At 49.7% G+C, this 23,396-nt stretch overlaps 1 protein-coding gene across 1 annotated transcript; it reads right to left on the minus strand.

The window, feature by feature from the left end:
* Positions 1-16,112: 16,112 nt before the first annotated feature.
* Positions 16,113-22,262, minus strand: Mad2l1 (mitotic arrest deficient 2 like 1). The gene is made up of 5 exons (XM_005336506.5): positions 22,062-22,262; positions 21,674-21,820; positions 18,864-18,984; positions 17,587-17,690; positions 16,113-16,911 (listed from the first exon to the last, which is right to left on the minus strand). Exons 1-5 carry the CDS (start codon positions 22,132-22,134, stop codon positions 16,739-16,741), a joined length of 618 nt encoding a protein of 205 aa, XP_005336563.1. The 5' UTR covers positions 22,135-22,262; the 3' UTR covers positions 16,113-16,738.
* Between the last annotated feature and the right edge of the window lie 1,134 nt (positions 22,263-23,396).

Raw genomic sequence — 23,396 nt, forward strand, 5'->3', positions numbered from 1 at the left:
TGCATTATGAGGGTTCACAAAGGATCCACCACTTGTGGGACTCTTAGGAAGTTGTGGAATTTTAGGGGACGGGGCCTAATGGGGGAAATAGGTAGCTGGAGAAGGGCCTTGAAGGCTGCCTGCTTTCGCAAGCCTCTTGCCCCGATGTTCTGCCTTGACAGGGCCCAGGACAACAGGGCCAAGCAGCAACCACACTCTTTCACCTCTAAACAATAATCAAAGTAAATCTTCATTTTTTGGTTGGGAACTGTTGGGAACTGAACCCAGGGGTGCTTTGCCACTGAGACTCATCCACAGTTATTTTTTTACTTTTTATTTTGAGACAGTCTCACTAAGTTGATTAGAGCCTCACTCAATGGCTGAGACTGGCCTCAGAGTTGTGATCCTCCTGCCTCAGCCTCCCAAGCTGCTAGGATGACAGGTGTGCATCACCATGCCCGGCTCTTTCTTCCTCCTAAGTCATTTTGCTCAGGTATTTTGTTGCAGTGATGAAAAGCTAATTATCACACCTCTCAAGGCTGCTAGGGCAGCCGTCTGTGAGACATCAGGGGACAGGACTCCAGGAGAAAGCCCCACACCCTCTTGCTGACTCTGAACCCTGAGAGTCCACCCTGTTGGTCCAGCTCTATTTACACACTGTGGCAAATATTCCCTGCTTCACCTGAAACATTGGGCAGTTTTCAGATCTGTCTTAGCTTTTTCACTGCTGTGAATAAAGACCTGACCAGAACAGCTGCAGAGGAGAAGTTTATTTAAAGGCTCACGGTTTGGAGATCTCAGTCCAGAGAAGCCGGCTCTATTCCTCAGGTGAGGCAGAAGATCATGTTGGAGGAGTGTGGCGAGGGGAGAGGCTCACGTGATGATCAGGAAGCAGAGAGAGAGAGAGTAAGCTCAGCTCGACAAATAGAGCCCCAGGGCCTCACCCCAGTGCCCACCTGCTCCAGCCGCGTCCCCAACGCCCACCACCCCCAGCCACGCCCTGGCACCTTCGGTCACCACTCAGTTCATCCCATCAGGGGATTCAGCCATGATCAGGTTAAGACTCTTGTAACCCACTGTTTGTCCTCTGAACCTTCGTGCACTGACTCTCTGCGTTGTGCAGGACATCTCACATCCCACCCCACCACCACCACCTCACAGTGATCGCTACCGCTAAACAGAGATGCCTGTCACAAACGCAGGACCAAAAGGCTAAACCTACTTTACATTTTAGAGTAGCTGCTTCAGTAGCTAGTTTATCAGCAGTTGGAGGGTTCTGAAGGGGAGTTGACATCCACCACTACATGTCAGGGGACAGGGCGGGGTGGCTGGGCAGCTGACGCTCACCCAGCACATGCAGGCCGGCTCCATCCCCAGCACTGCACACAAGAGCTCTTCTGTGTGGCGGAATAATACTGGATGGTGATGAAATCAACCCCAAAGTCAATGAGCCATCAAGTTTCGGCAATCTCTGGTACATTGATTTTTATAGAAGAAAAGCCACAAATGTCACTAAACTACCAAAACACTACAAATATTAACACAATGCCTCAATCACCCTCTAGAAAATGGCAAAGTTCATAAAACTCAATTAAGTGAAAGAAAGCTTGTCGGAGGACTTCATCAATGACCAGGACGTCCACAGCTGGTGGTGGCCTGAGGTCCCTTACAGGCACGGAGCAGGTGTGGTCACCCACACCCCAGAGTCAGGCTGTCAGATGCATTCAGCCCTGTCCCTTCTGGGTAAAGTAGAAGAGGCATCTTTCATCTCATTTTAATCTAAGACTGTAAATTACTATAAACACATTAGACTATCACTAAGCAAAGGATTAAATCTCAAGCAACTTACTCTTTAGTTAAATATTTACTGACCCGTAGCACATATCTGGCCTGTTAGAATCTGTCTAGTCTTTAAAGCATATGGTTGGAACAAAACAGAGACCCATGACTCTGCAATTTCATAATCCCAACGAACGAAGAAACTCCGGGGACAGTTTTAAAAACGCGCTCCTGAGGACAAGACAGGGCCAGCTGAACGGTTCCACTGGGCCACATGGTCCAGGCCTGTGTCTCGGGCCTGCTGCCACCAGCACTGTGGTCCAGCCAGTGGACACGCCCACAACCCCCAGGGCTCTGCCCTCGCGGGGGTTCCGACTCCTCACGCCCCTCCCTGTGTCCCCCAGGACACTCGAGGTCACCTGCAGTTTCTAGAAGTGTGCCCAGATGGGACTGTGGGAATGCACGCTGTGGTCTTTCTCCCTGGGGTCATTGTTTTGAGGTGTGTTCCGTGTGGCCTGGTTCTTCCTCACGCTGCACAGAACCCATCTGAAGGGACATGCGTGGTCTATGGCGCCTGTGGACAGGCGCGTGGCTGTTTCTACCTGCTGTGGTCGTGAGTGAAGTCACTAGGCTCGTGCCGGTCTCCGTAGGTCCCGCTGCCCTTTCTCTTGGATGTGTGCCCAGGTCAGCCGCAGGACAGAGGAAATACGTGGGAGCGAGAGCCTGTACCAGGTGTTTTAGTCGGCTCTTTTGTTGCTGTGACCAAAACACCCGGCAAGAAAAATTAGAGGGAAAGTTTATTTGGCTCTTGGTTTCAGAGCTTCCGTCCACAGGCAGCTGCCTACTGCTCTGGGCCCAGGAAGGGTGTGGAGAAGGAGAGCAGCTCAGGACACAGCACCAGGAAGCAGAGACTGAGGGGGCTCACCAGGGACAAGATATGTGCAAAGTGACACCCCAGGGACTCAGCTGCTCCAGCCCCACACCCACCTGCAGCTACCACAGCGGCTGGCAAGGGCACCGCCTAACAGTGTGCAAGGGGGTCAGGCCTGGAGGGCCACCGAGACTGGACAGAGTGGGGTGGCCTCTGTGCACTGGGGTCGTGGTGACCGCGGGAGTGAGGCAGTGCTACTCGCAGGGCATGTCGGCAGGTGAGTGGAGGGACAGGGCACTGGCCACAGACCTGTGCTGAGACGCAGGCGGACGGGGAGAGGCAGGACCTCAGCCTGAGGGACACTGGGGTTGCAGGGTCAGCCTGGAGGAACCACAGAGCCTGTGCCTAACGGAGAGGAGCTGGGTAAAAGGAGGACAGGAGCAGGGGCAGGACACACCCTGTCCAAGGGCTCACCTGAAAGACTTGAGACAAAGCAGAAACCACAGAGAAGAGCACTGACTGCGGGGACGAGCACTTTCCGGCATTATCCAAGGCAATCATGGGACTCTTCAAGTCAGTCTTCATGGCGACATTAGCATCATGCAAGGAACGTGGTCGGGCTTCCGTTCACACATGAGCATTGACTACTGAGACACGCACTTTAGAAATCAGTACTTTGGTTCTCAGGCTAAGGCAAAGGCTTTGTTTAGAAATTGTTTTCTTTCATACTTGCAGGGAAGTCTAGCGCAAGGGACACCAGGTCAGTGCCACCCAGGCCTTGCTTCCTGAGCTGCAGTCTGCCTCATCCACATGCGCTGTTACCGCCACGGTCATCCTTAGAGCTACCTGAGACACCAAGCCAGGCACTAGGCACGCTGTCACCCTAGCGGCCCAAGGAGCACGAGGATCACAAGTTCCAAGCCAGCCTCAGCAATTCAGCAAAACCCTCTCACCGTATCCATCAGTCTATCCTCGGTTCTCCCTTAGAAGAGGCCACGCACCAGCCGACACCTCTGTCCTGGGACGCGTCAGGCGCCATCGGCTTCAGAGGCTCCTTCAATCAACTGTGGGAAGCACTCGCTTTCACAGACCCGGCGGAGGGCAGCGTGCTGGAGAGGGACAAGGACCATGGGACGCTACACTGAAGTGGGACCTGATCGGACTCCAGAACCAGCGGCGATGATTTTTTCTCACCTTATTTGCCAATGTCTCCACTGACGCTTTTGTTTGTTATCTGCTCTCCTGAAATAGAAGGTCGGTAACGGTGTGGCCTCCTGAATGGTCCGCTGTGTGATCTCGGGTATCAATGACCAGTTCTAGCGGTCAGATTTTGAACAATGACAGCTAGAATAACTTGAGGCCTTCCTTGTAGTTTTTGTTACACTATATTGAAAGTTACATTCATTCAACTTAATACGGTGTATAAACTTTAATTATTCTTGATTTCAAAGTTGTCCTGCATGCTACCATCTACCTGGCCCGAATGTGAGCTGGAACAGCCCTTCAGATTGGCACTTATCGACTAACGTAAAGGTGGCTCAATTCAGGTCAATAAGGCATCACACTGTCGTGTTTTCAGTTTAACAATGCTGATCTAGTAAGTTATTTGGGTGCACACTTAGTAAATATTAAGAGAACCTCCTAAAAGCAGGCATTAGTTTCAGAGTTTACCAAAATCAGTTTAATTCCAGTGAGCGTAAGTGTCTGGACTTCAGACCTCCATCTCCAGGCATGTCAGCGTCCTCACGGCGTCTGAAGTCCCCATGCTCACGTCCAGGGCACACAGACAGCATTGCTTCAGCTCTGTGTGGGCACAAAGCCACCCAGAGCTCTTTATGAGGCTAAGAGAGCCCCAGCCTGCATGGCCACGGCACTCTTCTCAACACAGACTGCTTTTGAAACCAAGCATCCGTTGGCTGAAGGAGGCATCTGCTGCTCAGGAGATTGATGATCCTGGGGCCTGACCTAACTGGGAGATTAGATATGGTTCTCTACTCTGGACAGCGCAGTCCACCGAGAGAATAAATAACAAGCCCCAAGAGAACAAACCTCTTTGAAAAACAGGTGCACCTTCCATTCCCGTTCTCTGGGGACAGCCATACACAATCCTGCGCCTGGCGAGGCTCCGAGTGGAGAATTCAGGAACGCGTCGGGATACACATTCGCCTTTATCCCATAAACCACATGACCAGTGAGACCTCTGCCATGAGCCACGAGTCACAGTGGCCATGCCAGGGACATGCGAACGGCATCACAAGGTTCCTGCAGAGAACAGACACCCACTCTCCCCCTGGCAGCCTCACCCCACTGCGGGGCTCCCTGCATTCCTCTCCTCTGCCTTTGACAACTGGGCCGTTTTTTGTGCCATTCACCCACATGCCAGGCTCAGGTCGTCCATCCAAAACCCGACAAAGGAGCCAGACTCCTGCGAATCCCAGCCCCAGGCCGGCCCCTTCTTCCCGCAGACACACTCACGCCCCTCCTGGGGACCTCACCCTTTGTGTTCCTTTAATCTGCCGTGCATGGAAACAGTGGCCATTCAGGGACTGTAAGACACAGGCTCTCCTGCATAATGAACCAAGCTGCCCGCTGGCTGGAGTCGGCACAGCCAGGCAGTCCGCTCCGGCTGAGCCCGAGGCAGCCCCGTCCCCACCCACGGGCTTTGCTCTCGCTCCTCTCACCCCTCCTTGAACCCTGCAGGCGAAGCCAAGCTTGACTGTCCTCTTTCACTAAAGACGAAGAGAAGACAGGCGTGCAACTGCAAGTGTGCAAGCAGAACCCACACACAGGTCTTCAACTGAAGTCCAGCTGACCACTCAGGCTTCCCGCCTGCCCCAGGCACGATTTGCAGTGCTCATCACCGACTGCGACTTCTACTTCCTAAAGCCTGCAACAACTTACATCCAGAAACAACCACAATGAGGCTTCAAGGACAGTCACTGCAGATGCATATGCCACAGGAATCGTGCCAGGTGTGTGCAGATCTGTGTCCACTCAGAAGTCAGACTGCTCACCATTAATTTCTGGTCCCATATATATTCTGACCTCACATCCTTTAATATCCACCATTTTGGGCACTATGTCACTGCAAGAGGAAACAATTCATCCAAATGGAAATCAACAGCAACATTTTGGTATTTTAAGGACAGATCAAGTTAGTTTCTGACCTTGAGTTTAAAGACTTTCAGACTTAACCGAGTGAAACATGAGTAAGACGGTTCGGGGCTTACAGGGCCGCGTGCAGGGGCATGCTGATCTGCTCGCCACGCCATGGAACACGCCTGCGGATACTCATAGTACTAAAAGCCTGACGCTCGGTAGAGCTTATGCTACAGGATGGCACGCACTGTGACCCCTGAAGCTTAGCACATGCTCTGGATGTCCTGGGCCACCAGTGAGTCTCTGCTAGAGGGAGGGAGGTAGCTCCCCGAGGCTTTGCTGGAGGCAGGATGGAGGGCGACTCAGCCAGTCGACCAACACCAAGACCTGGCAAAGTGCTGGGCCTGGGGCTGGGGGCATGGCCCTGTGTTCACAGCAGGGCTGGGACGCCAACGTGACGCAGACAGAGGGAACCTCCTGGGGCTTGGCAGCTTCCCTCTGAACCTGATGCTGATTGTGGAACCAGAACCAGGCTGCCCTCAGATGCGGTGCCCTGACTGCAGAGCTCCCAACATCCACCCGCCACACGGTGCTCTAGGAAAGGGCCCAGGTGTGACCTGACATGACCTGGTGACAGGAGACGGAGAGCAGGAGCCCTCTGACACTGCCACCTGGGTTCCAGGTGCCCGGTTCCAGACCTGCAGTACCTCCCGGTACGTCGACACCACAGGCCTTTCCTGCTTTCCCCACATGACCCGGACTGGACTGCAGCTCTCCACCTCAGTCCCCGGCCACCGCCATGGCCCCAGGGCTCTGGGCACTGCTCAGCCCTGCAGGGACCCTCGCTGGGCGTGGCCTCCTCTGGGTGTCACTCACCTGGGGCTTCCCTCTGCCAACTCGCAGCACCCAGGCAGAGCACTGAGAAGGTGTCAACTCCTCCTGGGTCACCAGCCCTTCCTCCTTCCACTGCCGTGTCCACTCCCTCACTGCCTACCTCACGGCCACTCCACGGAGAAGCCCCAGATCACTCCACACACACAGCTCCAGCACAGCCTCGGAGGACCCGAGCTCATCGGGACAGTCACACATCCAAGCATCTCCAAGGCCTCTCCAGTCCCCTGAGGTGATGTCCTCCAGCTCCCTGCTCGCTGCCCCTGGCAGGGCGCCCTCCCTTCGTGGCTGAGGAACACCCACTACCTGCTGACGAGCACCTGGTTCACCCCACACCTCGGCTGCTGGGAGCAGTGCTGCAGGAGACGTGGGCATGCAGGTGTCCTGTGGCCTGCTGAGCCCCTCTGGAGGGGCTCCTGGACGCGGGGCAGCTGGACGTGGGGCAGCCGGACCCACGGCTGGGCCACCTTTAGTTTTCTGAGGAGCTGCCCGCTGTCTCGGGGACGGCTGTGCTACCTGCATGCCCCGGGGTGTAGCTGCTCCTGTTCTGCAGCCCTGCCCAGCACTGCTGCTGTTTGAGAGCAGACCTCCTGGGGGGAGACGGGTCTCACTGAAGGTGTCACATGCATTTCCCTGGTGGCTGATGATGCTGGACAACTTTTCATATATTTGTTGGGCACTGGTATTTCTTTTTCTTTTGAGAAGTATCTATTCAGATCAATTGCCCATTTTTAAATTAATTACCTGTAAAAAAACTCCATTTTTCTTACTGCAGGTTAACCATTCCAGATTTATTGGGCGTTTTTCTGTACAGTTAACAATAAGCACTATGCTAGAAGGATTTCAGAAAAGTTAACTCATTCTATTTTTCAAAAACATTCTAATTGAATGAGCAAATAAATGTTTTTTGAAGACATGCATAATACTGAGAGCATGTTTATGTAAACTATTTTTTAAAAATTCCCATCTGCACAGCTGAAAAATTAGAGAACAGATTTTTATAAGCTGTTTTTGAGTTTTCTAAACTCCAGACTAGTCCCAAAATTAATGAAAAGGTAGAAATCATTACTTTGATTAGTTCCTAAACTACTAGAAAGATACTGTTGAGTATTATTACAAAAGAGTAAAAAAAAATACTGCTTATTTCCTTGTTTTGGGACTTAAAAATTCTTTCAAATGCATTACCTTTCAATTGCTTCATAAGAACACATAATTGCACCAGAAAAAAATGGAAGTTTAATAAGCCCTCTTCAACAGGAACTTCATGTAACTAATATTAGGTAAATGGAAATAAATCAACAATGTATTTTTTGGTTCAGATTCTCATCTTTATAACAAAACTTTTGTTTAATGACAAAAATAATTGCCACAAACAAAACTTCTGGCATTAAAATAAGCTGAAGTGTTAAGACTTTTAAATCACTCCTTAAAAGATATACAAAATGAAACTTAAAAAGAGACACATTCACCATTTAAGTCATGATACAGTTATTAATATGACTAAAAGTGAAATTTACTTCCTAACGATGCAGTCTTATTTTTTCCATCTTTCTTATTTTTTAATGGTATGATTTATTTTTTCCACATTTTTATTGGTATATTGTAGTTATACATAATGGTGGGCTTTGTTATTACCAATGTGTACATGTATAAAATATAACAATATGATTTGGGGGCAGAGGAAATATGAGGGGGAACAAATGGAGGTTTAGGAGATTTTTATTTTTGCAATTTGATTATAAACACCTGAAAACACATACATGTACACACACACACACGCACACACACATACACATGCACAAACACACACTCATAGATTTTTCTACAAAATAAACTCTAGGAAATCAGTATACAAAATTATTGATTTAATCCCGTCCCTTCACTTAAACTGAAAAATAAAAGGTAGAATAAGCCTGGAGTTTTTAATATTTATTTATTCTAATTTGTTATACATGCTAGCAGAATGCATTTCAACTCCTAGTACACATATAGACACAGTTTTTCACGTCTCTGGTTGTACATAAAGTAGAGTTGCGCCCTTCCTGTCTTCATACATGTACTTGGGTAATGATGACCACCTTTCACAGGACAGCTGTGTGCACACTGCCCCCTTCAGGCGGCTGCAGGCACTGTTGGTTTGTAAATGTTCTCCACACCATGGGCAGAGGGTACTGAGGGGGAAACCTTAGTCTAAAACCAGTTTGTTTGGCTTTTCTTTTCATGGAAAAAAAAAACTTAAAGAAATAAAAGCACTTCTCAGCATGTTTTCAAATAGATACGATTTAATAGGAGACTAGGTCAAGAAACCTAGATGCTCAGGCTCAACTACATCTTCCACTGACTAGACTGGGAAGCGCAGACTGACTACATAACCGCTCTGGACCTCATTTCCCTCCTCAGTAGGACTATTTCACTAAGTCATGAATGAAGTTATTTTCAGTATAAAAATCCCACGTTTCTAGACTTAGAAAATTCTTGAGTAAAATGTCTTGAAAATGTTTTTGGAAATGTGCAATGTAGGTTCCATTTTTCCAGTTATGTCTTATGAGTGTTTAGTTACTCGCTCTGATGTTCCTCAGAAAAGAAGCTCACGCCTACACTTCTCCCCACCCCAATGGCCTTCCAAACACCTTCAGACGACTGCGTTGCATGGAGAAGAAAGTAAACTCACAGAACCAAGAAGCAGCTTTAAGAAACAGTGTGAGAAGTGTCACCCCACAGACAGGATGAGGTCCAGGCCAAACCCAAGTCCTCAAACCCTCTGCACCTAAGTGCGCCATGGCGAAGCCCAAGAGCAGACCGAGTCTGGGCAGCTCTCCACCACAGCGTGGACCAGCACCTCCCTGTCTGGTGGCTGCTTGCTCCTCCTCCAGCTCGCCTGCCATCAGCTCAGTTTGTTTCCGAGATCTTGCTAGGATGTCTCCCTTCTTATCAACCTCTTTGGCACCATTCCGTGCCGGCTCTCAACTTCCTCCCCTGCACACGGAAACAGCCATCGCAGTCTCCTCCTGTTCAAACAGTGGTCTAACCCGCATCAGAATCACTTGGGGAACTAGTCGAACTCGATGCCTCCTCCACCCACACTGCAGACCAGCACTGGCCAACAGAAGCAGAATATGGGCCCCGTGTGCCATTTTTAATGTCCTGGCAGAGTCTTGAGAAAAATGAAAAGAAGTGAAATTGTGTTTTTTTACCCAAAGCGTGTAGATATAATTCCGATTTGTAATCAAGTAGAAAACATTGTGATACTTTATTTGCATCCCCTTAGTCTTTGAAATCTGGTACTTCCCATCTGCAGTTTATTTCAAGTGCTGAAGAGCCGCCTGTCACTAGGGACCATCAAACTGGACTGGATGAGCCTTGGGAAGAGAACTAGGAGTCAGGAATTTGCAAATACCCACACACTGGATTCCGAGGACCAACCCTCTAGATTCCCCATACACAGTCCAACCTTCAGCCACCACCAACACTTCACCTAAACATTCCTTGAACACGTCAGTCCTGAGAACCTAAATCCCTGGTACCTCCACTTGAGTCAGCTCAGATGGACACTGAATTTCCCTAAAAGTGGCCTTGGTCCTCCATCCTGACTACTGTCCAATTAGAAAATATCGTGGGGTCTTCCATGAGGTTTTCCTAGATGAACATCAAATGCTCAATCTTGCAACAAATATTTTTAAACATTTACAGAGGAATAGCATTACTACAGGGTAAAAGGAAAATCAAAGTGGAGGACACTGTTCAGTCATACCCCAAGGCCAAGTGCCCATAGCCCAAACCTGTGTCATGAGGATCTTCCCCAACTGCTCTCATCACAGACACAAGACTTAAGCTAATAAACTATAGACAAACCAGCTTAAAAGCTGTTGGCCCTGAAAAGCAAGCACAGCAGGCCAAGGACAATCACAAAAAAGTTCACGGCGCTTCCTCCTCCATGTGCCCACTGGGCTGAAGCAGGCCTCTCACACACTGCCACTTGGCTAAGTCTCCTGCCCTCCTGTGCTGCTCCTGGGGCCCAGGGTCAGGAGCTTTCCTGCCTCCCCCTGGCCTGAGGCCTTCCCCACGGATCTAGCTCGCATATCACCTGTGCACACACTGAAGGTTTTCCTCTGGTTTAATCCTTGGATCATGATAAACAGTGTGTTACAATGTAGAGTTACACATTTTTCTGAATACAGACACACAAATGAAGCAATAATTGTTTAAAAGCCAGTCAGCAGGAGCTGGGGTCCTGGCTCAGCGGTAGAGCGTGTACCTAGCATGCGTGAGGCACTGGGTTTGATTCTCAGCCCCCCCCCCCATATAAATAAATGAACAAAATAAAGGTTCATCACTGTCAAAAAACATTAAAAAAAAAAAGCCAGTCAGCATGCTACCTGTGACTGGCTACCTAATGACAAGGAACACAGAGTGTCACACTGGAAGGCAGCTGTGGGACTGGGCGAGATCCTGTTCTTCCCTCTCAGTCCAGCCTCCGTGGCTATAAGGGAGGGAGGTGTAGTGGGGCCCCCCTTTCCATCTTCTTCATGACTCCATCCCAAGCAGCGAGTAAACCTTTCCAAGGTTCGGAGGAGCTCAAACACAGTGCCTTTGCTCTGCTTGGCAGCTGGCCTGCATCCTGGGGGCGGGCCAGTTCTGTGCCCTTCTGAACCTGCAGATCCTGACCCCAGGGCTGTGGGGAGACTGGCATCGCATCTCATGACTGGTCCCTGCTTGCGCCTCTGGATTCCCCCACCCCCCACCCACAGGCTGTGCTTCCTCCTTTCTGGCTTCATGGTTCTCCTCTGGACCCCCAGCCTCAGCAGCGCAGTGTGTTCTCAAGAGCAGACCTGCTCCCCTCTGCCCTTGATGCCCTGCACTGCTGAGGGCTCTTCCTTGGCCCAGAGGACTCATCTGGGACTTCACTGCTTCCTTGAGTCTCTCCCCACATCAAGTGTTTCTAAGGCCACAGACTTGGGTCCACGTCTCTCACCTGGCCAGGAGCCCCGGCCTCCCTGGCTGGGAAGGGCCAGGTGGCCAGGTGTGAAGCATGCTGTAGAGGGTCTCTTCGGGGAAGCTGGACTGCTCTTGTGAACAGGGACCAAGGGCAGTCCCAGGTGTCCAATGCTGGGCGTCAGCTACTCTCGTGCCACCAGCCTGCCGTTTCAGAGGGGTTCGCTTCCTTGCCTCGCCTCCCTGGGACACCCCTCTGCAGAGACGACCTGCTTCCTCTGGTGAGAACGAAGTGCGGCTGGTCCAGCCCGCATCTGGAGGCCTTCCTCAGCAGAGGTAAATTCCAGGACAATAAAGATCTCAGTCCGACGCAAGCTGCTTGGCAAAATGGTCAAACAGATGAAAGAATGTGGTAAAGTCCACGAAGCTGTTGTGGATCAGATCAGAGGACAAAAACAGGCAGCCTGCAGCCAGGCGTGGTCTGAGGCTCTGAGCCTTGTGCCTGGGGGCCACAGTGCTTTGCCAGGTGGGAACAGAACTGTACACTCTCATGGAGATTAAAGTTTGCCCAACTTAATTTTTTAAAACAAGCATCACTAGTACTACTGGCTTTCAAAGCCATAATCATGGAGAATGGAGAGATCTCTAAAGATGTGACTTTAACATAAACAACAAAATCTGAAATTTAGCATTTTTAGACTTTTATAACCTCACAAAGGCAACCTGAAGTATAATTATATACATTTAATAAAAACGAGTAAGAAGTTATTGACTACTAAACCAAGAACTGATCCCTAGAGACTGAGGAACGACGGTGGGTGGCTTAATGAACAGTCCAGTTCACAGGAAACTCACTCACAAGCTCACACCAACACTCTGGACAGTGCAGACGCAGCGGAGGAAGCCTCTGTGCTTGGTCCTCCCACCCACGGGCGAGCATCTGCTGGACAACGGGCCTTCAGAGCTCCCGAGGAGGGCTGGTGGGCTGTGGATTCCTCTGCTGTGCTTGCCAGGGAGCCAGGAGGAAGGTCCCCCAAGCAGCAGCACCCCAAGGAGCAGCACAGCAGTGGCCACGCCCACAGGCCCTGCAGCTCCGCCTCCACACCAACCCGGGGCTTGCTCCAGGAAGCTCCCAGCAAAGAGCAGGTGCATTTCCATCATAGTGTTTTTACACTTTTACTGCAGAAATTCCCCCGAGAAGAGCTGAACCGTGTGGTCTTTGGAGTCAAAAGGAATTCTCGCCACCAGCATGATCTACTAGTGCCACATGGTGGAAGAGAGGGGAGATGCAGGGCAGCCTGACAGCTGTTGTGATGTTCATGCTGTGAAGAACTTTGCACACCAAGCAGCTAAATGAAAGCAGGGGAAAAAAAAATGTCTAGCAAGATAATATCTTGAGGCGTTAACAATTGAGTCTATATTCCAAAATACACAGGTGGTCACTGAAGATATGAAACTTCAGTGTCCTTCACTAGTCAAAGAATTTATTTATTTTTATTTTTTTTCAGAGTGGAAATTAGAAGTTTATTAAAGGACAGCAGAAAAGACTTCTCCTAGAGGAAGAAGGGGACCCAAGAGATGGAATCCCCAAAGCATTTATTTACCATGCATATTATACAGTGAAAAATATTCTTAAGTAGAATTATGGATCATTCCAGCTATTCTTTATATATCCCATGCCAAAGAGCCTCCCTTCCCCAAGCTTTCAGAACAAAATTCTTAAATAGTCCCTCAAAAAAACAGTCAGCTGTGCTGCAGAGAAAACGGGACTGAGGCAAGACAGGAGGGACATGCCATCTGACGTGCTGTGGAGATGACACATGCCATGCTCCAAGGAGCTTCAAGAGGAGCACCAGGGACACATGTGTGGCTGGCACACGGCAGGTCCCAACATCCACTCGATGACACATTCCTGGGGCTGCTGAGCCTGGGGGGCCACACCTGGCCATCTGCAGAGCTTCCAGGCCCTGCTCCACTGGATCGCATCCATCAAACACCCACGTGCTCTGGCCCCTCACTGCAGAGTAGTTAACCCTCTTTATCAGCAGTTCTGCATCTCTGGATTCAACCATGCGTCAAAAATATTTTTAGGAAATTGTCATCTGTATTGAGCACGTAGACGTTTCTCGGCATCATTCTCTGAACCTCCCTGTATAACAACCATCGACACAGAATCTGTCTTATTAGCTGTAAGTCATCTAGGTGTGTAGAAGGGACCTGAGTCTCCACAGTTCTGCCGTCTGCAGGGTCCCTGGACTTCTTGGTCCCATTCAAGATCAGCTCTGCCAAACCTGCTCTGATTGGCAGGAGGTTGGGGAACGTCAGTGTGAAAGCTTTGAAGCCAAGTCCTGGGAGCCCTGGCTTGTCCTGCTCCTCCAATGCTGGAACAAGACCCCTGAAGCAGACCCTCTGCTGATGTGCCAAGGGTCCTGAGAAGAAATGCTGACTGTTGATGTGCTGCACGGCAGAAGCCACGGAGCACGTCCCGCCCTGGCTTAGGCACATCCTTGGAGGTTCCGTGCTTGTCGATGGTCCTAGGACTCCCAAGACCAGATGTTCCTTCTGGACTCTCATTTCAGACTCTGATGGGCTCAAGGGGAACAACTCTTCATCACTCTACCTATGGGAAGCAAACCGATCCAGTCCAGGTCTGGCCCAGAGGCCCAGCAGACGTGGAGTCTTGGCTTCTGTGGCTCTGCATGGGGTGGATCCCAACTGTTGGGTCAGACGCCCCCCAGGAGGCCTCAAGTAGTAGGAAGCACTAACGCCAAGTGTTACTTCTTAAGGAAACTGTCCTTAAGGGGCAACGAAAATCAGACGGACTCCTCAGAAACTCCACCACAGTACACAGGGACATGCAGCCACACCTGACCACTGCCCTGGGAGGCTGAGGCAGAGGGACCCCAAGTTGAAGGCCAGCCTCAGCAACTTAGTGAGACCCTGCCTCAAAGTGAAAAAAATAAAAAGGGCTGGGGTGTAGCTGAGGGGTAGAGCTCCCCTGGGTTATTCCCCAGTATCCCAAAAACTAACACACAAATGACACAAGTGTCTAAGAATTCAGCCCTAACAATATTAGCCTAGAAGAAATGGAGGAGGTTCATGCTTAGCCTTTAAAATGTCATTTCCAGAAGTCTGACCCCCAAATCTCGACTGTGAGCAGAGCTCTTCACTGTTGCTCTTGACATGGATCAGGCTGTGACATTTGTGTGTTCACTGCAGTCACCGGAGCAGCAGGACTGGCTTTGCTGCACTTCCCCTCGCCACTGGCTGTCCTCCTTGGGTCTCCCCATGGCCAGCCTGCTGAGCCCAGCGAGGGCCCAGTGAGGGCAGTGCTGGTCCATGGAGTGAACTGCAGGTAAGACCACCCAGCTCCTACCAGTGAGACCGGTATGCAGGCCCAGAACATGGAACCCTGGACTTAAGTCTGTATTACAGGTAGTCAGCACTGGAATAAACCACCAGTGGAGTGGTGAGGTCATTTTTCAGTTTGCCACACAAGGACACGTGACTGACATTTGAGTGTCATAAGTACATAAGAATGCTGCTACTAATGAATTTTGGTGGCAAAGAAAGATATTTTAATGATTAGCAAAGCATTCAATTATTTGGAAAGTCACTGCTATCTGCAATATTTTCAAACAAATTTGCCAAAGAGGACCAGAATTTCCACCCGTGCATTTCCACTGAAGCGACTTCTACTTTCCTCCTCTGCTCACGTCAAAAGAACTCAATGAATTTTTCATCGTAGGAGCAGCCACTGTCCACTGCCTCTGATGCTCTTTGAAACCCAAGCTTTCCGTTGTGCCCAACTCAACGTCCTCTCCATTCTCACGTGACCATCATCCTCATTAGGAATAACACTGTGGCCCCGTGACCTCCTCAGGCAGCTTCAACACTCTCAGGAAGGGGCTTTCTCAGCAGCACTCGCGACACTCCTCTTCCACACCAGCCTCCGGCGGAGACGGAGGGACCCGAGGCTTGGCCCCTATGCTCAACAGTACCCAGTGGATCCCAGGTGAAGTTCACACTGGGACGGACAGACGCACGTCAGGGAAACTTCTGGGTGCCTGCTGGTTCTGTGCAGCACTTTCCGCACCTGGCGAGACGGCAGGCTTCAGATGACCGCTCCTCCCAGCACATTAAACATGGACGACAGTGGGCACAGAAGAGCAGCAAAGGTGAAATGGGTTAATACAGGGCAGGGCCTAGGACAGTGCCTCACATCAGCATTCAGTGAACAGAGACAGAACGAGGTCAGACTTGGAGCAGAATGAGAAGAGTTACAGCAAGGACAAGAGCACAAGAAGGCCTACAACCAGCGAGCCTGGGACAGACTACCACCCACGCCTGGACCTTGCCCAGCGAGGCTTACCTGAAGTCTGTCTGCCGTGAGGAGAAGAGCACCATCTGCTGTGCCTTGGACTCAGACCCTCAAGACTCCCCAAGCCTCCACCTTGGCCCAGCAGCCCAGCAAGAATGCAAAGACACCTGCCACACAGAACCCACCCTACCACCAAGCTGCATCGACACCTCTCCCATTATCGCAATGTTTTAAGACAAATTAAAAAGATACAGATTGAACTTTATTCACCATTATCACTTGAAGCTTGATTTATAAACCACTGAAAGTGTTTCAGAGTTCTGTATTATAAGAATTAAACAGCACTATTATCCCCTGCTTCATGGGTTCAACTTATATATATATATTAAAACCAAACAGCATTGTCCCATGTGGAAACTATACAATATAATAAATGACAGAGGCCCCAATAAAGCATTTTTCATTACTCTCAGGATCTAAACAAAGATTCTGAATGTTCAGAGCTCTTTTGCTATATTATTTTATATTCTAAAATCTATCTATATTCTGAGTCAATTATTTGACCAAAACAATTGAGAAAAGTAATTGGCTTTGTAGCAAAACACTTTCCACCTACAAGATCATGTTCAAAGGAATTCATGTTGCAATGCTGACCGGATCTGCTGGCTGCTCTGAACAACGTGCGGTGCACTCTCCACATCAACCCTGAGGCAGGCCACTCAGGTATCAACAAGAGTCACACAGAGTTCAACCAGGATGGGGCTGGCTCACCAGCAAAAGTCCTCCATGAAACCACACATCAAGTGCAGCTGCCCGGGTTTCAGAAAAACCACACGGAGAATTACAATACAGCATCCTTCTCCCCCTCAGTCACTGACAGGAATTTTGTAGGCCACCATGCTGTTTACTTTGTGGATCGTGGTAGTAAATGAACGAAGACGGACCTCCTCGGAATTGGTGATGAACTGTGGTCCCGACTCTTCCCATTTCTCAGGTACCACCAGATCTTTGTCTGTGTAAATCAGTAGATCAAATGAACCTAAATCGGGATAAGATCATTAAAATATGCTATTTCCCAAGGTAAATATACGATCGCTCCCTATTACAGGGCCACATTCTGAACTATCCATTGTTAGAAAAGATAGTTTAGCCTTGTCTCTAATCACTATTTTATTTTCCTCTAAGGAAATTTATTTCAGCACAGATTATACTCTTCTATCTTACCTTAGAAAAATTTAGGATTTTTAAATTCTGTAGAAAACCATGGAGATACAATAGGCACACAATCACATGACCACTCCTGACCCTCAGCCACAGGAGCGCTGATGTCCTGCGGTACCTGCAGTACACCAGCGCCTACCACAGTGCCTGGCACGTGGAGGCATCTGGCAGACGCCTGACTAACAGAGTGACTGGGCTTGATAAGCAAGACAGGCACCACACAGCAGTGTGCAAACAAGCAGGCAGCGGGAGGAGCCACAGCACAGCCTCCGGGGACTGCCGGGCAATACTTCCTCTCCTCTTCAGACCTTCCCAGGGTTCCAAGACACACGCACACGCGGGCACAGACGCACACAGAGCTGCTGCCTTGTGATGCTCCCCACTTACACTACAGGGTTCTGTCCGCTGCAAGTTAACAAAGGGTGATTCTGCAGGCAGTAGCTCAGTTGTTCCCCGGGAAACAACACTCAATGTGAACGGGTGTCATACGTACAAGAAACTTCCAACAGCGGCAGAAACGTCACTGTCGCTGTGATCTGTCTGATCACTGAACGGATCTCATCCTGGATGGCTTTCTGAGACTTCTCTCTGGGAGCACTGTCAAAGACACCGGATCAATCAATTAGGTTAGGCTTTAACAAGTGACTTAAAACACTGGCAAGTAAGATTATTTACTTTATTAAATGCTTCCAAAATCAAATATGTAACGCATTAAACAATTAAAACATAAATGAGCAAAGGTCCCCTGGTGGGCCCAAAGCATATCCTGGCGATTGTTTACATATCCAATCATCATTCAGGGCTGTTCTTGGATGCAGGTCATTTAGTAGGAGATGATTACAAAATCTGCCAACCACTTCAAGGCAGAAAATTACAATATCTATTAAAATAAAAATTAGTAGTATATAAAATATTCAACTGGAATAACCACCTTGGTAGTTTTGAGTAATGCCTAAATATATAATATGTTATTGCTTCAAATAAAATGTTAAATCGTAATATCAGAGTATTTTTATTAGTTCAAAAAATTCCCTGGCCAGGTACAGTGGCACATGACTGTAATTCTGGTGACTTGGTTGTAGGCTGAGGAAGGAGGATCAAGTTTGAAGCCAGCCACAGCAACACACAGTCCCTAAGCAACTTAGTGGGACCGTGTCTCAATATAAAAAATAAAAAAGGACTAGGGATATGACTTTGTAATTAAGTGCTCCTGGGTTCAATCCTGCTACAAAAAAAAAAAAAAAAAAAAGCGGGGGGTGGGGGTGGGGGGAATCCTGAAATAGATTAAAGGCTTTGAAAGCAAACTACATTTCATAATGAAAACAGTTCAGGTTTGAGACATCTCCCACATAAGGAGTGTGGGAACTTCACGAGTTTACGGCGTAAATGAAATGGTCTACGCCATTAAATGAAGCACAATGGAGCTACATCCCAAGTCGGGAGACTGCCTGGGTTCATGCCCACAGTGAAGCACCTCTGAGCAGCTGATCAATGGCCCACTCAGTCTGTCACCCGCTGCCTCACACATCCCACTGCAAACATTCAAGGGGGAAGTTCACTGATTTAGACTAAAGGCAATTATGTCCACAGTATGCCTGTTGTACAAATTTATGAAATACTAAAGTGAGCAAAGGAAACTTTCCACAGAACATTAAATATCTAATAAACTATACTTTATGTGAGAATAGTTCAATTTAATTGGAACTTTAACATAGCGATCAAATTCTGAAAAGAATATACATCAAAGAGGGAATAATTTGTCCTATTTACCTGTCGTCTTTTGCAGTCTTGTCACACTCAATATCAAACTGCCACCTTTCAAGGACCTCCCCACTTTCAATGTTCGAGATGACCACCACCAGCTTCTGAACTGAGCACTTGTACAGCCAATCTGCAACACACAGCAAGGCGATGTCTGCATCCACTATGCTCCAGAGCACTGCCAGCAACTCCTCCCCAGGCCCATGCTCCGTCCTCAGTAAATGCCTGCTGCTGGTATTTCAGCCCTCTGCTCACTGCAAGAAAACTCATCCTGCCAAAAATCTAGCTACTTTCCCAATCTTCAATGTTGGTAGCAGTGTGATCTTGGGTGCTGAGGGCAGAATGTGGGGTGGGTATTATAATTGTGATGTCTGTCATGGAGAGAAAATTACAGAAGGATGGGAGAATAAAGAGGAAAATATGGTAAATTTAGGGGGGCGATAGAAGAACTATTTAGCTCTAAACATTAGCAGCATTAATGTATTGTTATTTATTATGTTGTTTCTCCCCTCTATTTTGCGTATGTATTTTTTTTCTTTTTGGTGTCAGGTGCTTCTCTGCGTATTATGAGACGTAGCACCATCCTTGACCTCTACCCACCAGAAGCCAATAGCACATGCCGTAGATCTAACAGTCTAAAGGAGAATATTGCCAATGTTGCTCTGGGGACCCCAGCTGCCTTTTCTTGCAAACGTCTGCTCCAGTTGGTGCTGTCAGAATAGCCAGATTCGAAAGGCCTATAGTGAGGTGTGGGGGTGGACCCCATCCTCAATTGCAAGAAGTGCATCCAGATCGGGGGTCCGGGCTGAGTCACTAATGGTTGTTCACGATGAATATACAAAAAGAGGGGAAAAAGGACAGGCTACAAAGACCGAAAAGAAAGAACATGGGACCTCAGAGGGCTGCAAGCAGTCCAGCACAACTTCAGCAAAGACAGGGAGAATGGATTACATGCAAAGCCATGCAAACCGGCCTCGGGAGCCAGGGGGTGAAGCAGGGCACGGTGCAGTCAGACTGTATTTCAAAACTGCCACCCTGGCTGTCATGAGGAAGTGGCCTGGAGATGTGCGCAGGGCATCAAGAACACTAAGTAACTTGAGTGGGAGACAAAAAAGCTCACAGGAGGGTAAACTGGTGGTGACGAAGAAGCTGCTCAGTAAAAACTGTTAACACTTACTGGATTAGATATGGGAAAGGAGAGGAACTCTCCAGGAGTAGCTTCCAAGTTTATGATCACATTTCTGAATGGATAACTACAGTACCACTGTGAGTCAACCACAGGAAAGTTGTTAGTGAAGTTACACACACGACAGAGAGAGTGTAAAAGGAGATGCCCCAGACGGAGCCCTGGAGGAGGCGGCCAAATTTTTGGTAAAAGGGCAAGAAATAATTTTATAATACTTAGTAAGTGTTTTAGGTTCATGGACCACAGAGGTCTCTGTTACATATTCCTCTTTTTAATACTCTTTAAGTTCATAAAAAGATTTCTGTGGGCAGAACAAAAACAAGCACCTGCTAGATTTATTGCAAGGGCTTTGCAATTCCCGGCATATACCAACTACTTTTTATTATGCTGAAAGGGGAGACTGGGTGGTAATTTGAAGGAGACTTGGAGGGAGTACTAGTACATTTCTTTAAAATGAGAAAGATGAAGCCAATAGGAATAATTCAAAGCAAAACAGAGAAGCAAAACATGAGAAGAAATAGGACAAAGTCCTTCAAAGAATAGAGGAAATGGAATTGAAAACAACCAACAATTTGACTTTAAGGAAGAACAGTTCCTCTATTCTAACTAAAATAAAAAGCTAAACAAAGATCTAGATAGACATGAGGTGAAGTGTTACCGGAAATAACCCCCAAACCCAAAAGCCTTCAGCACAGCTTCCTTCTCTAGCAATGCGACAAGTACTTGAGTGCAGCATCATGAATGACCATTGGTGACTCAGCCCAGACCCCCGTTCTGGATGCACTTCTTGCAATTGAGGATGGGGTCCACCCCCACACCTCACTACAGGCCTTTCGAATCTGGCTATTCTGACAGCACCAACTGGAGCAGATATTTGCAAGAAAAGGCAGCTGGGGTCCCCAGAGCACATTGGCAATATGCTCCTTTAGACTGTTAGATCTAGGGCATGTGCTATTGGCTTCTGGTGGGTAGAGGTCAAGGATGGTGCTGCATCTCATAATATTCAGGAAAGCACCTGCCACTAAATTATATCCAGGCCAATGTCAACAGTGCTATGCTTGAGAAAACCTATCCTAGGGAATAAGCCCATATTTTCCCTGGTCTGTCAGTCTTGATCCTCCCCCATCTGCACAGTATGGAGGTTCCACTCCTGCAGATGTGATGCCAATGTCCACAACTTACCTGGGGCATAATGCTGCTTAAAAGAGACACGCTGAGAGTTTGGTGGCCAGTCACTGAAGAGCAATTTAAGACTGAACTGTAGTATAAAGGCAATTAAACAATCTGAATACAACGATGATTGATGAATTTAAAAATTCATAAGAAAAAACTGAGGGCCACTAAGTACTTTTTAGACTAATATTTTGGAAGATCAAATGGCAGAAAGACTACAACACACAAAAATTAGTAATCAGAATTACAGGTGGAGAGAAAGGAAGAATTCTAAAGAAATAACAGACTCGGAGAATGAGCACTGACTCAAAGGAATCACAACAGGTTCTGAGCTAACCGACAAGAGCATGCTGAGCTGCTAAGGGCTCACTGGGTCCCAGGCAGCATCTTCACATGGCCACAGAAGCCACCCGTCGCTGCCCCCTGGGCGGCCCTCGGCCCCCGCGGTCCTCCTGCGCACCTTTCAGCTGCTCCACCACGCTGCTGAGGTACTTGATGAGCTCGGGGTCGGTGGTCACCAGCAGGGTGAGCCCGTACTTCTGCACCCGGGTGAAGGTCTCCGAGGGGTAGATGCCGCGCTGATACAGGATGCTGTTGATGCCGAACGCTGCAAAGCACAGGGACCCCCACGGTCAGCGCGCGGCGCCGGGCCCGCAGCACGGACGGCGGGACGCGGGCAGCCTGCGGGCGGCAGCCTCGGGGTTCCCCGGGCGAGGCCACCTGCGGCGCGGCGCGGGGCGACCCCAGCGGCCCTGGCGCCGGGTTTCGGGGGCCTCCTCCGGGAAACGCCGCCGCCGCGTCCGGCCGCACTGAGCCCCCCACCCGCCGCGGGCCGCGCCCGGACTCACAGAAGAACTCGGCCACGATCTCCGCGCTCCCGCGCAGGGTGATGCCCTGCTCCCGGGTCACCTGCCGCGCCATAGCGAGTCCACCACCCAGACGACCGCTAACCTGCGACTCCCGCCACCTGGTTCAAAAGTAACGACGCGGCACGTCGCTTGCGTTGCGCACGCGCGAACGCCCAGGTCCCGCCTATGCAGACGGCTAAGCGCAAGCGCAATCGCTCAGCACCGCCCCAGCGTCAGCTACGCGCACGCGCAATCGCCCCCAGTCCCTCTTCCGCTCCCGCTGCCTGCGCTGCGCAAGCGTGAAATCCCAAGCCTCACCCAGGTCGACCATAGTGAGCATGTGCGAACCTGCAGGCCCCACACAAGCAGAGCGCCTAGCCTCTGCCCTCTGCCCTCTGCCCTCTGCCCTCTGCCCTCTACCCTCTACCCTCTACCCTCTACCCTCTACCCTCTACCCTCTGCTCAGACTTGACAGGCCATTTGCACAGGCGCTGGGCGGTGCGATCCGTGGTTGGCCACCCTGCGAGGTGTGTGGGTGGCGCCCCAGGCCCAGGACAGCAGGGTCCAAGGGATTTCAATCCGCTGCTAGGAGCTCCCTGCGCGTTCCAGCGTTGCAGCGTTTCTTAGCGCTGGGGACGAAGGGCGGCAGGGAGGTGAAGACCAGGGCAGTGTGCAGACAGGGACAGGTGTTTACACAGGGTGAAGAAGGTGAAGCGGCCAGGGGATTGTGGGGTCTGCTCTCAGCGGCTGGGACGGGTGTCTACACGGGGTGAAGCAGGCACAGCGTTCAGGGCTCGTGGGGAGGGACTGCACTTAGTAGCTGCGACAGGTGTCTACACAGGGTGAAGCAGGCACAGCGTCCAGGGGAGTGTGGGGAATGCTCTTAGCAGCCGGGACTGGTGTCTAAATAGGGTGAGGGAGGTGCAGCGTCCAGCGCAGCGTGGAGACTTCTCTTAGCAGCCAGGACAAGTATCTACACAGGGTGAAGAAGTGGCAGCATGCAAGGCACGTGGGAACTTCTCTTAGCAGCTGGGAGTGGAGGCTACACAGGATGAGGAGGTGCAACACCAGGGCACGTGGAGACTGCTCAAAGCAGTTGGAAATTACTGCCAAATGAAGTCTGAGCAGCTTTGAGTTGGACCAGACTCTGTTGTTCAGCCAAGTGAGAAAGGCCTGCTGCAGCTTTGCACATAGCATCCCAGGGATCAGCCCTGCAGGAAGAGTCTGGTCAGAGCCAGTGGCCCTGGCTCAGGCTGGGGAGAACTCTCACCAGAGTGCCAGTCCCTTTGAGGCCCCTGCTTGTTGTGCTGAGGTTTCCGTTGTCTTGCTAGACTC

Source organism: Ictidomys tridecemlineatus, chromosome 9 (assembly GCF_052094955.1).
Source record: "Ictidomys tridecemlineatus isolate mIctTri1 chromosome 9, mIctTri1.hap1, whole genome shotgun sequence".
NCBI lineage: Eukaryota > Metazoa > Chordata > Mammalia > Rodentia > Sciuridae > Ictidomys > Ictidomys tridecemlineatus.

Excerpts from the sequence above, each read along its gene's own strand:
- Mad2l1 (XM_005336506.5), bottom strand. The coding sequence starts at position 22,134 with ATGGCGCGGCAGGTGACCCGGGAGCAGGGCATCACCCTGCGCGGGAGC. Across the intron at positions 21,821-22,061 it reads GATCGTGGCCGAGTTCTTCT|CGTTCGGCATCAACAGCATC; the intron begins GTGAGTCCGGGC and ends TGTGCTTTGCAG. Across the intron at positions 17,691-18,863 it reads AAGACTGCAAAAGACGACAG|TGCTCCCAGAGAGAAGTCTC; the intron begins GTAAATAGGACA and ends TGTCTTTGACAG.